This window comes from Chenopodium album, chromosome 9 (assembly GCF_948465745.1).
Source record: "Chenopodium album chromosome 9, dcCheAlbu1.1, whole genome shotgun sequence".
NCBI lineage: Eukaryota > Viridiplantae > Streptophyta > Magnoliopsida > Caryophyllales > Amaranthaceae > Chenopodium > Chenopodium album.
The window spans coordinates 58,527,594-58,539,869 of NC_137842.1; the positions used below are offsets into that span (position 1 = coordinate 58,527,594).

The window sequence follows — 12,276 nt, forward strand, 5'->3', positions numbered from 1 at the left end:
GGAGAAGGAGCTGGGCTGGTTTGTGTTGGGCCGTTTGGCTGGTTAGGTGGGCTCGGTGGTGTGGGAGGCTCGGCAGTGGGCTGATTTGTGGAGCTCGGTGATGTTGGGCTCGTTGGTTGAAGGGGTAAGCCGAGCTGGGCTGCTGACTGGCCCGCTGGAATTCCAGCGCCAGTTTGGGTCAGTGAAGTCCGCAGCCCAGTTGCGGCATTTTGGGGCGTGCCACAACTCGGTTTTGGACTGGGCTGCCTAGGTGGACGCATATGGGGCTGAAGCAAGTAGTGTTGCATTAAAGGTGATGGATCATTGACAGGGTAAAGTCGTATCCCCTAATTAAAAGTAAATACCCAAATCCTCTAACTAAAGTAGATAGGGAAGTAGGGTCGATCTCCACAAGGAAACAAGTCTTTTTACTCCTAATTAATTATTATAATCTAAATTATCTAAGTAACCAATATTTATATTTGAGTATGAAACTAAACTACAAAGAATAGGAATAGGGAGAAAACAATATATAGAAGGATCTAGGGCATAGGTTCACCAATAAATAATACTCCAGGGTAAAACATAGTAATCAATCATTGACATTGCATAAATAACATGATTAACAGCTCTCGCAATTTATTAATCAACATAGATCTAACAGGCTCTCGCAATTTACTAGATCTAAGTTCTTATTGAAAATAGCCTTTAATATCAAATTAACATCTGCTCGATTCATCAATTTAATATTGCTATACTTTTACAAGCCGCAATTGTAAAACATTAAAACAATCCAATAAGAAATTATCATGCAATACCAATAATCAATAATAGTCAATCATCAATGCATCAATTAACCAGATTGTAAAGGGCTTTCGCTACGTATTACAATCACAGAATTAATCTACCGGTATTAAATCTCATCTCTCGAATCTCGACTTAACCATTTATAAATTAACCTGCCTATTAAAACTAGACCTAAACATTAATTCTCATCTCTCGAATCTTGAATCAATATTGTCAAACTCATGCATAAAAGATAGGCCTAATCTAGTCACAGAGCATTAAAATCAATCAATAGGAAATTAATCTAGCATTGATAATTAACAACAATAAATTACCCCTTCATATTATTTATTAGATCCCCATAAACCCTAGAAATTAAACTACTCACAAATCATCATGACTAAACTAATCAAATAAATAAATAAAAACATAATCAAGGGAGTAAATAAAATAACTGAAATTAAAGGGGAAGAAATTGTTACCAAAAAGTAATCTGGGATTAATGGAAGAATTAAGGACAAAAGTTTAGAGAAAGAATTCTAAGAGAATAATTAAGAGAGTAAAGAAAGAGTAAAGAGTAGAAGAAGAGAAGAAGAAGTGATCCTAAAAACGTATTACGGAGGAGTATTTATACTCCGTACAAAAATCCTAAGCTAAAACAAATTAAAACTACGTTAAACATCAACTAATAAAACACGCGCCCGATCGGGCGAGGCACCGCCCGATCGGGCGCGCCTTTTTTGTCTCTAATAGCAATCTCGCGCCCGGCCGGGCGCGTCACCGGGCGCCAGACTAAGCTTCTCCCGCCCGGCCGGGCGCGCCTCCGGGCGCCAGCCTTTTTGGCCGGGCGGCTCATTTGGGCCACTATTTGGACTTCGATTGGGCTCCAATTCTTCGGGCCAATCTGGGTTTCCTCTTTGGGTCTTGAATACTCGGTCCAAATGCCCCGGTATCACCTATACCGAGCCCTTAATCACCGGTTCGATGGCTCTAACCGGCCCTGGGCTATAAACTCTGGTCGTGCTTCTCCAATGTTCGTGATTGCTCCAAAATATCTCGGGAAAATACTCCAAAAGCATAAATCCCTGCAAAAGTCAACCAAATCTACGAAAACACTAGAAAACACCAATTAGTAATAAAAGTGGCTCTAAAGAGCCAGAAACACTACTAATTATGACCAAGGGACGGGGGTAAAATACTATATAAAATAGACACATCAATCATCCATAGTTAAGAAATCATAAGCATCCGATTTAAAATTGGTGATATTTTTAAATGGAAAAGTGCTTTCATCGAAAGTGACATGGCGAGAAATTATGATTTTATTGGTATTAATATCCAAACACCTATATCCCCTATGGTCGGAAGGGTATCCTAGGAAGACACATGGAGTAGAGCAAGGGGCAAGCTTATGAGGCATGGTTGCCGATAAATTTGGGAAACAAAGACACCCTAAGACTCTAAGATGATTGTAGGACGGGACAACCCCAAATAAAGCTTGAACGAACCGGAGTAATTTGATTGAGAGTTTTGGTAGGAAGTATGTTTAGGAGATAGGAGGCCGTTTCCAAGGCATGATGCCAAAACGACGGAGGAAGAGAAGCATGAAACAAAAGGGTACGCTTAACATTGTTAAGAGTACGAATCATGCGCTCGGCTTTGCCATTTTGAGAAGATGTGTGTGGACATGAGAAGCGAAAAACCAAACCATTTTTGATACAAAATAATTTGAACGAGTCATTATAAAATTCACGACCATGATCACTTTGAAAGGATTTTATGGGGCGTTCAAATTGAGTTAAAACATATTGTCAAAAATTGAGAAAGGTTTGAAAAGCTTGAGATTTATGCACTAGAGGAAAAGTCCACACATAGTGAGTATAATCATCCAAAAGCACTAAATAATATTTGTGACCTTTGTCACTACGAATGGGAGAAGTTGTTAATTCGGATGATATACTACAAGATGGGGGGTGAATTGTAGTATGTTCCTAGTGCCTACTTTTCGCGGAATATAAAACTGATTGCTGTTAGGAACTTAGACAATGCAAAGCGGATTTTACGAGGAAACCATCCAGGGCCCAACTGGAAGTAAAACCTCGACCCTCCAAGGGATTTCAAGTCAAACCAATCCACTATAATAGGGCAAACACCAAGTTACAAACCTATTAAGTGATAGACCTTTACTCACAAGTTCCTGACTAAACTTGCTACACGATAAGACCCTATCTTACCCAATCTAAGTCCCAAACTTAGATTCACTCAGCACTCTCAAAGTGCCTACACTCGGCCTCTCACTAGAAGCTCATTCGGCTTCACCCTAGAAGCTCACACATTGCACTCTTACAATACAATATTATAAAAACGAGAATCCTCACGAACTCTCACACCCCAATACATAAAACACTCAAAACCCTTTTTCCCAATTACAAGATCTCAAAGAATAACTCTAAATACATACCAATGAATAAAGAGATAAAACTAATATGCTGGACACTTCAAGATCTGTCTGGAACTTACTGGACGAACTGTAACCGGAACCTGACTGGAACTTCGACCTGGAGGTTTGACTTAGCTTCGTGGTGAAGGATGAAACCATTAAGCACGACCACTGCACTTCGTCAACCTCGACTTTGAATGAATACATATGAGCATATTTATAGTATACCCAAATTATTCTTTTCGTAAAAGACAAGTTTTAAATAAAAGATATTTTCCAAAATTAAGTTTTCCAAAAATATATCTTTTGTTAAGAATATATTCAATCAATAATAATAAGATATATTTACCATAAAATTAGATTTTATCTAAATCTTATATTTTTCAAATATACTAATATATCTTACCATATCTTTTTACAAAAGATATAATTACCATATCTTTTTACAAAAGATATACTTGCCATAAAATTAGAATTTATTTAAAACTTATTTTGCTGAAAATATTTTCCAAAAATAACTTATCTTTTTCCACAAGGATTTATTAGAAAATAAATATCTTTATTCTGTAAAACCAAATCCTTAAAAGATATGCACGTGGTAGATAAATATTTATATCATTAAATTCGACCTGCGACCTTTAACGACGTGCAGACCTAAGTTCCGATTAGGTTTTGGAACTCTGACAGTCTCTGAGTTCCTGACAAGTCAGTAACTCTAATTTCATTGACTATCATGAGTTCACCTTGGTTCTTTAGACTTGTTCCAGACTGACTTTTATGTCCAACATACTTACATGAATCCTAGAGCGATATACTTCGATTTCTTCGTCTTCATGTTGTTTCTTTGAAACTCTTGTTCTGGAATCTTGTAGTATTGATGTATTCTAGTTCTCGGGGCAACGTTAAGTTCCTATTAGGGAACTCTTCATGTACCTGTTGGGGAACATGGAACTCTTCATGTACCTGTTAGGGAACATGCTCCGGCTCTCGTGGGAAAGCCTGCCAAAGGTTCCTTCTGCATCTCGTTAGAGAATATCTTCTAGTTCCTTCGTGGTTTGGTTCTTGTGGGAGAACCTGCTTTAGGTTCATTCATTCCCTCTTGTTCCTCTTGAAGTCTTCTATGTTCCAACCCATTGAATTCACCTAAGTCAGTTCCTGTCTTCACATGAACACTTAAGAGAAACATTAGATTGAAGTTTGTTTGTCATAAACAAACTTCAAGTGAGAGAACTAATTAAACTTAAAGCTTATGTAAATACTCCTACACATATACGACTCACGTATGTATAGAGTACTTACCTCATGAAGCTAACATATGCAGACACCTATTTACATAGTTACCTTCATAGTTCCTTAGCCATCATCATGCTTATCAACCATAACACTCATCATTGTTCTTGTTCTTCTATTGCTTATCATATATTGCTTAAGTTCCTTATATACATACTTGTCATTGCTCAGGTTCCTTGTATCCTGTTCCAAGTATAACTTGTTCTTTCTATGCACAACTTAACAAACACATTAGATAGATAATCATCATTAGTTTACAATCATCAAAACCTAATTACTCAACAGAAGTCCATAAATCAGCATGAATAATATCAAAGGCAGAATAAGTAGTGTTATTGGAATTATAAAACGGCAAACGAGTATGTTTTCCTAATTGACAACCTATGCAAGAAGTGGAGTCAAGCTCCTTATTACAATCAATCAAATTATTACTCCTAAGAAAATTAAAAGTGGGTGCCTTAAGGTGTCCTAAGCGGTTGTGCCATGTGGTTGGAGACAAAGCTGTAAGAGAGGTGGCTAGACAAGTTGACGGTGCTTTGGTCACAGGATAAAGGTCCCCGGTACTATTGCATCTGGTTATTAGATTCCCCGTTCGAAGATCCTTCACAGAAAAACCATTAGGGTCAAACTCTATCGACACAGAATTATCAGAAGTAAATTTTCTAACAGAAATTATATTTTTGATAATTTGGGGAGCTAAATAAACATCACGTAAAGAAAGCGATTTATTAGCAATAGTAGAGTGACCATAACCCGTTATTGGAATGCGTTGACCGTTACCCACTTGAATATAATTAGATGTGCTTAAATTAAAAAGGGGTAAGAGAGTACCGGCATTGTTTGTCATATGGGAAGTGGCTCCAGAATCCATGTACCAAGCTGGATCATAATTTTGAAATCCCATTGTTGAAAAAGCATTGCCTAGCTCCGTCGGTGTCATAGTCTGACCGTACTCCGAGCCCAGATTAGAATACCCGGCTTGTGACTGTTGAGGCGGCCCAGAATAGTAGGCCTGTTGAGGCCGTTGCTGTTGCATTAGGGGAGCAGGCCGTGGCCCAGCCCACTACCGAGGATAAGGAAACGGTGCCTGACCCCATTGAGGTGAGGCTTGCTGGGCCTGATGAGATGGGCCGTTCCATTGTTGTGGTGCCCCCATTGAGGTGCACTCTGTTGCTGTTGATATTGTTGCCGCTGTTGTGGGGTTCAACGGCCACGCCCCTTGCCACGACCTTGGCCACGACCGCGACCCCGACCACCAGAGTTGCCACCTTGACCTGCCGGCGCCGCCTGTTGCTGCTGAGGGGCAGTAGAACTAGCTGTGTTGCCGGATTGTGCCACAAAAGATGATGCTTGAGACGAAGTGTCATTAGCACGTCTGGACTCCTCAAGCAATAAACGAGACCTTGCGGTCTCGAATGAAGGAAGCGGCGAGGTTTGTTGTATCATAGCAGCGACTGTGTCGAAGTCTGTATTCACTAGGCCTGAAACTAGTCGAATTACAAGTTTTTGCTCCGACACGGGTTGATCAACATTAGCTAGTTGATCCTTCAAGTTCTTCAATTCACGGCAATATGACGATATGTCCTGGAATTTTGACAGATTCAATTGATTAAATTGGTTTTCAAGATACACCGCTCTAGTAGTTTTATTATCTTGAAAAATCTCCTTGAGTTTGTCCCAAATTTGCTGAGCCGTAGCCCTCTTCTCTATAGCCGTTTCCAGTAGATCCTTGGATATGGTGCCATATATCCAGTTCTTGACCATAGAGTCAAGACGTTTCCACATGTCATCTGATAAATCTGTCGGTTTAGTTGTTTTAGAGTCAATGTGATCACGAACATTGTATGCGTGTGCATGACATTCAAAAAGCTCAACCCAATTTGAATATTGGAATTTATCTCGATCAAGAATAAGGGGAAAAACGTTCTTGATATTATTCACACCTAAGGCAGGGTGATAATCAGAGGAAGAAGAAGTGGAGCTATTGTCATCCTTGCCCATGATGGCAGTAAGGAAGTAGGGTCACCGAATTAAATCACAAAGGTATTGGGTACAAAATAATTAATTGACAAACAAGTCAATTAATGGAGAGAAAGGAGATCAGGGGCACCAAAGACTATTGTCGTGGAACAATGATGGCGATTAAAAAAAAAATTAAAAGAAAAATTGCGGAAGCTAGATCATAACCTAAAGCTGTGATACCATGTTAAAGGACCAACTCAATCAAAAGCTTAAACTGATGGTTGAGGCCCACGGATATGTTTTATGCAATATTCTTTGTATTCAGTTATGGAAGGATATATTTTGTAGATATTCTGTAATTATCTCTTGAGATTTCCTAACGTGATTAGGACTCACGATTGTAACCCTATATATATTGATTAATGGAAAACACTCCAATGTGAGGAGTTTCATAAAGTCTAACATGGTATCGGAGCCAGCGTGACACAAAGGTCACATGTCCGAATCTCATCCGCCCCTCCTTCAAAGTGGAATTAATTCGCACCAGGTATGGGTGGGCTTGTGTTGCATTCACATTTCAAGCCCAAAGGGCCTTTCATGTGAGGGGGAGTGATAGAGTATAAAACATATTCCTGGGCCTCAACCATCAGTTTAAGCTTTTGGTTGAGTTGGTCCTTTAACAATTCATATAATCTTTTTTCAAAAAAAAAAAAAAAAAAAATTAATCATATAATCCGTTTTTTAAGTGTACCACTCAGTTCACCTTTTGGACCAGTCTGGATTCTAGATGGTACTTATTTGATATAATTAATTTCTCAATATATGTACTTATATCTTAATTAATTTAGTTACTTTTCGAACCATCCAACCAAACAAAGCAAAGAACTTAAAGTCACAAAGCAAATTTATTAGCACAATAATTTAGCAACAACAATAAAACATGAGATAATCAATAAGATTACAACCAATTTTCCCACTAATAAAAGAATACAAATGAGGAGAGATTTCAAAGAATTTAAGCTTTATAGCAACACATCGATATTCTATGTAAACTTGTCCATTTGAGTGTAATTGAGTTATCTTGTAATTAGTTATCTTGTAATCAAACGTCGCTAATCTCAATTATCATTTCCTCTTGAACATCTACAAAAATCAGATCATTTCGTAAACTACATGAGTTGATTGTAAGAGTAAAAAAAGAAGATAGTGAATTTAATGAACAACGAAGAATAATATCAATATTACGTACCTTGTACATATGATGAGTCGATTGCTAAATTCGGACATTGTAGGCTTTCTTGTGAACAATGGTAATCTTCAAATTCATTCCACAGCTTAGAAATCAAAAGTTGGTCCAGCTTTTGATTAAAGGACATTAATATAGAGTTAATTACATTGATTTGGTCAATTAATTTATGTAATTCTCCTTCCACAAATTGTTGTTCTATTATATGTCTATAAGATTGAACTTTGAGGTCGTTTACCTCTTTTTTTGAGGACTCTAGCAAAGTTTTATTTGACTCTAGTTCACGATTGGCTAATGAAAGTTGATTTTGTATTGTTCGTAATTCTATTTCCATTGTCCTAATTTCTCTCTTAGAATTGGAAAGAAAATCCTCAAGATCTTTAACATAGTTTTTTGACGACTCTAGTTCATTTTTAGTTGACTTCAACTCGAGGCTAACTAAAGAGTGTTCATCTTCTATCTTCCTTAATTTACTTTCGAGTTCTTGATTTTCCTTCATACAAGAAGTAAGTTGAAACCTCAGCTCTTTTATACTTTTATTTGAGGATTCTGTCTCCATTTTAGAAGATTGTAACTCCCAATTAACAAAAGAAAGTTGACCTTGTAACTTTTGTAACTCTATTTGCATGTTTTCTTTTTCTTTCTTATAATTAGAAAGTACTTCCTCAAGACCTTTAACATTTTTATTTGACAACTCTAGTTCATTCTTAGCGGACTTTAACTCCGAGGTTATCAAAGAATTTTGTTCTTCAACCTTCTTAAGTTTTGTCTCGTTATCTTGAATTTCCTTCCTACACGAGGAAAGTTGATATCCAAGCTCTTTTATGCTATTGGTCGAAGTTTCTACTTCAATTTTAGTAGATTGTAACTCACAATTAATAGAAGAAAGTTGAGCTAGTGTCTTTTGTAATTCTAATTCTAACCTTTGATTTTCTCCTCTATAACTACAAACTTGATCTAACAACTCATCTTCACCCTTCTTATACGACTCCAACTCAATCTTGTATAGTTCTAACTCAAAATCAACCAAAGCAAGTCGTTGATATACCTTATGCAAATCAACCTCCATATCTTTCTGTTCCTTTTTACAAGACGAAACTTGTTCTTTTAGCTCATCTACTTTCTCCATTGAAGATTTCAAATTAGTCTCACTAGAAGAAAGTTGTTGGTTTAATTGCTCAATTTCTTGTTCCTTTTGCCCTAGTTGTGTTTTTAGAGAATCATTGACAGAATTTGGTATTGTCACTCCAAAAGGAGACCAATCAAATATTACATTTTGAATTGGTCTATGACAATCCTTATTATTTTCGTTGCCTCCAAATACAAAAAAATAACACGCTCCATCACAATTAACATGCACAGTCATACAACCTCTTGGCCTTATAGCTAGAGATTCATACAACCTCTTATATAATGAATTATTTATAAGTGTTCCATAAATCATCAATTTATCAGTATGTAGGTCTATGGAACGAATTACCTTTCTTTGACCCTTCTCATTTATGTGCACCATGTTGTACTCGAACTCATCGTCTATAAATCGTGGAACAATGAAAATATCCGGAGTTTCTTCTAAGCAGTAAACGACCATTTTTTTTTTATTGAAAAATCAAGCAAGGAGATAATAATGAAGAAAATGAAAATAATCAAGGTAAATTATTATATCAAATGTTTTGAAATCATATATATGGGGTATGTGTATGTTTAAGAAATCGAATATAGGAAAAAAAATGTCTAGTTTTGGTTGATATAGAATTATTATCAGAAAGCATACTAGCTTGTTTTTATACGTAAACGGGCTTCCCTTATATTATTGAAGAGTATAGTGAATTTGCGTTGCTTTTCCCCTTGTGTTAAATTAGCGCATTAATGGATTGTAAGTAATTCCTAGCTTGCCTTTAGGGTAATTTACTCAACATTGTGGAGGTTATGCAAAGTATATTTTTTTTTTTTAATTTTTTTTTTTGAAGGGATGCAAAGTATATTCCAAAACCTTATTATAACATTCCTCCATTGTCTTTTGTCGTAATTCACATGTTTTTTTTAAGGAAAATTTGTTAAAAATAACACCATCCTTCACCGGTCTTCCAAGAATCGAACGACCTTTAGATTATACCAAAATAAAACGACATTTGATACACATCTGCCGAAAATGAAACGCAACCTGTTGGTAACCTGTTAAAAAGGTTACTAATGACACGTGTCACAATGTCATTAGTCAATTTTTTAATTTTTTTTTCAAAAAAAACCTTAAAATAAAAAAAATCTTTTTTTAAAAAAAAAAAACTGAAACTAAAAAAAAAAACCCTCCCTCCCTTTTAGCCAACCCCACCGCTGGGCCTCCTTGTAACCACCGGTAGCCAGAGCCCCAACTCCGGCGTCGGCGGCACCCCTCCTAACCCAAACATCGACCACCAGCTCCAACCACTGAACCACCTTCCTCCCGCCCTAAAACCTTCCTCATTCTTCTCGAAAATCCTCCTCCCTTCCCTCGAAAACGCTCCTCTCCCCACTGGCCGGCGCCAAATCACCTCCACTATGCCGGCGAACCAATTTCTCCCTTCAGACGACCGTCTCCACCCTCCCCCCTTGAATCACCACCCGAAACATTAAACCCCAAATTCTTGTGGTGGTTTTTGGGTGGCCCGGGAAGAGGGGAAAGGGACGAAAATGGGTCGGTAAAAGGGAAGGGGTGCTGGAAATGGGGTCGGGAAGTGGAGGGGTCGGAGAGAGGGTGGTTTCAGGTGGATGGTCTTGGTGGGGGTGGTGGATGTCGGTGAAAGGGGGTGGGCAGAGGGGCTGGGAAGGGGGGTTTAATTTTTTTTTTTTTTAATTTTTTTGTTTTTTTTAAAGTTTTTTTAAAATAAAAAATAAAAATAGATAAATTGACCAATCAAATTAGAACACGTGTCCCAAGGTTACCTATAAAATAGGTTATCGGTTTTTTTGTTTCATTTTAGGCAAATGCATGTGAAAGGTGGGTGTTATTCTGGAATAATCAAAAGGTGGTGCTATTATAGGAAGACCGCCTAAAGGTGGTGTTATTTTTGACAATTTTCCTTTTTTTAATCATGTTTACCAACTCATAAATATAATAGTTAATATCTCTAATTATCAATGAGTAAAAATTATAAAAAATAATTGATATAATACAAAAATATACGTAATAATTTATTGAGACGATTCTAATATGTACCTAAATGACTATGGTTTTTTTTTTTTTTTTTTTTTTTTGAAACAAAATGACTGTGTTTAATCATAACTATACACTACAAAACATAATCAAATAAAATTTGTAAATAAAGTTAAAAGTCATAATGTGTTAATAAAAAAAAACAACAAAAACGAAGTACTACTTTTGTTTCATTCTCAATTATAACTTGAATTTTACATTTGCTAATGCAAAACCTTGACAAATGTTACCTAATTATATTAGTATAAATTATAAAAAGTTATTAAAAAAAAAAAAATTACTTTATCTGTTTCAATTTGTTAGTCTCATATACTATTTTGGGCGTTTCAAAAAGATATACCCATATTGAATGTATTCCACTTTTAACTTAGTTTTTATTTTCTATTTTATACATATTAAATTCTGCTTAATTAAATTAATTGATTGTGAATTGATGACATGACTCTAATTAAAGAAAATACTCCCTTGATTTATGCAATTATGGCTAATGCTTTTCTAAAACACGTTATAGCAAGCCATGCCCAGGGAGCTCTTTTGATTTGACCTTCTGTCATAACTTTAGTTATTGATAGCATTAATAATGAAAAATATGTAAACAAATATTTTTAGAGGTATAATTGTTCACACGCTATTCTTAAGAGTTAAAACAAGGGACAATAGTATTAATTTTGATGTTTAGAGAGCCACAAGGGCGGGAGTGAGAATCGATCCCAGGATTTCATGGAATCGGGAATGAGGCTCTAACCACTTGAACTATCCCTCACTCTTAGAGACAATAGTATTATTGAGGGCAAATAAATAAATAAAATTTTAGAGGGTATAATTTTCCAAATACAATCCATAAAAATCATTCCAAAATTTTTAAAAGACAGGGTTAACGATAAAACATTATAGGCAGTGATTGTAAATAAATAGTAAAAAAAGTAAAAAAAAAAAAAAAAAAAAAAAAAAGTTGCATTACGTACGTATTGGAAAATAGAGGAACTCACAAAATGTACTCTCTTCGTTTCACAAAGAGCTTCTCACTTTGACTTATTTGGTAGTAAATAGAGGATTTTTTTTTTTTAACAAAAAAAAAAGGTTCGATGTAATGGTTTTGGTGGTAATTTTTTTTTTATTTTTTTTTTTGTCTTTGTAGGTGATATTTTAAAATAAATTTTCTTGTTGGTAGGTGTTGGGAATATTTCAAGCATTACCCCAAATTTGAACCCCACTGTGATCATACACTTAAGCATGGTGGCGTCCAAAGGGAAGGAAGCTAGAGCAAAAGAGTCGCCAACAAGTTTTAGGAACTTGTAAACCGTTCACGAGGTGAAGGTTACACTCCTTAACGATCCAAGAGATCGTTAACTCCAATAGGTCTGGAACCAAGACTGGACG

General features: G+C 36.2%; 1 protein-coding gene across 1 annotated transcript; it reads right to left on the minus strand.

Annotated features, from left to right (window-relative positions):
- Nucleotides 1-7,388: 7,388 nt before the first annotated feature.
- LOC145559964 (uncharacterized) lies at nucleotides 7,389-9,447 on the minus strand. Its single transcript, XM_081621228.1, has 2 exons — nucleotides 7,707-9,447; nucleotides 7,389-7,600 (listed from the first exon to the last, which is right to left on the minus strand). Exons 1-2 carry the CDS (start codon nucleotides 9,292-9,294, stop codon nucleotides 7,560-7,562), a joined length of 1,629 nt encoding a protein of 542 aa, XP_081477354.1. The 5' UTR covers nucleotides 9,295-9,447; the 3' UTR covers nucleotides 7,389-7,559.
- Between the last annotated feature and the right edge of the window lie 2,829 nt (nucleotides 9,448-12,276).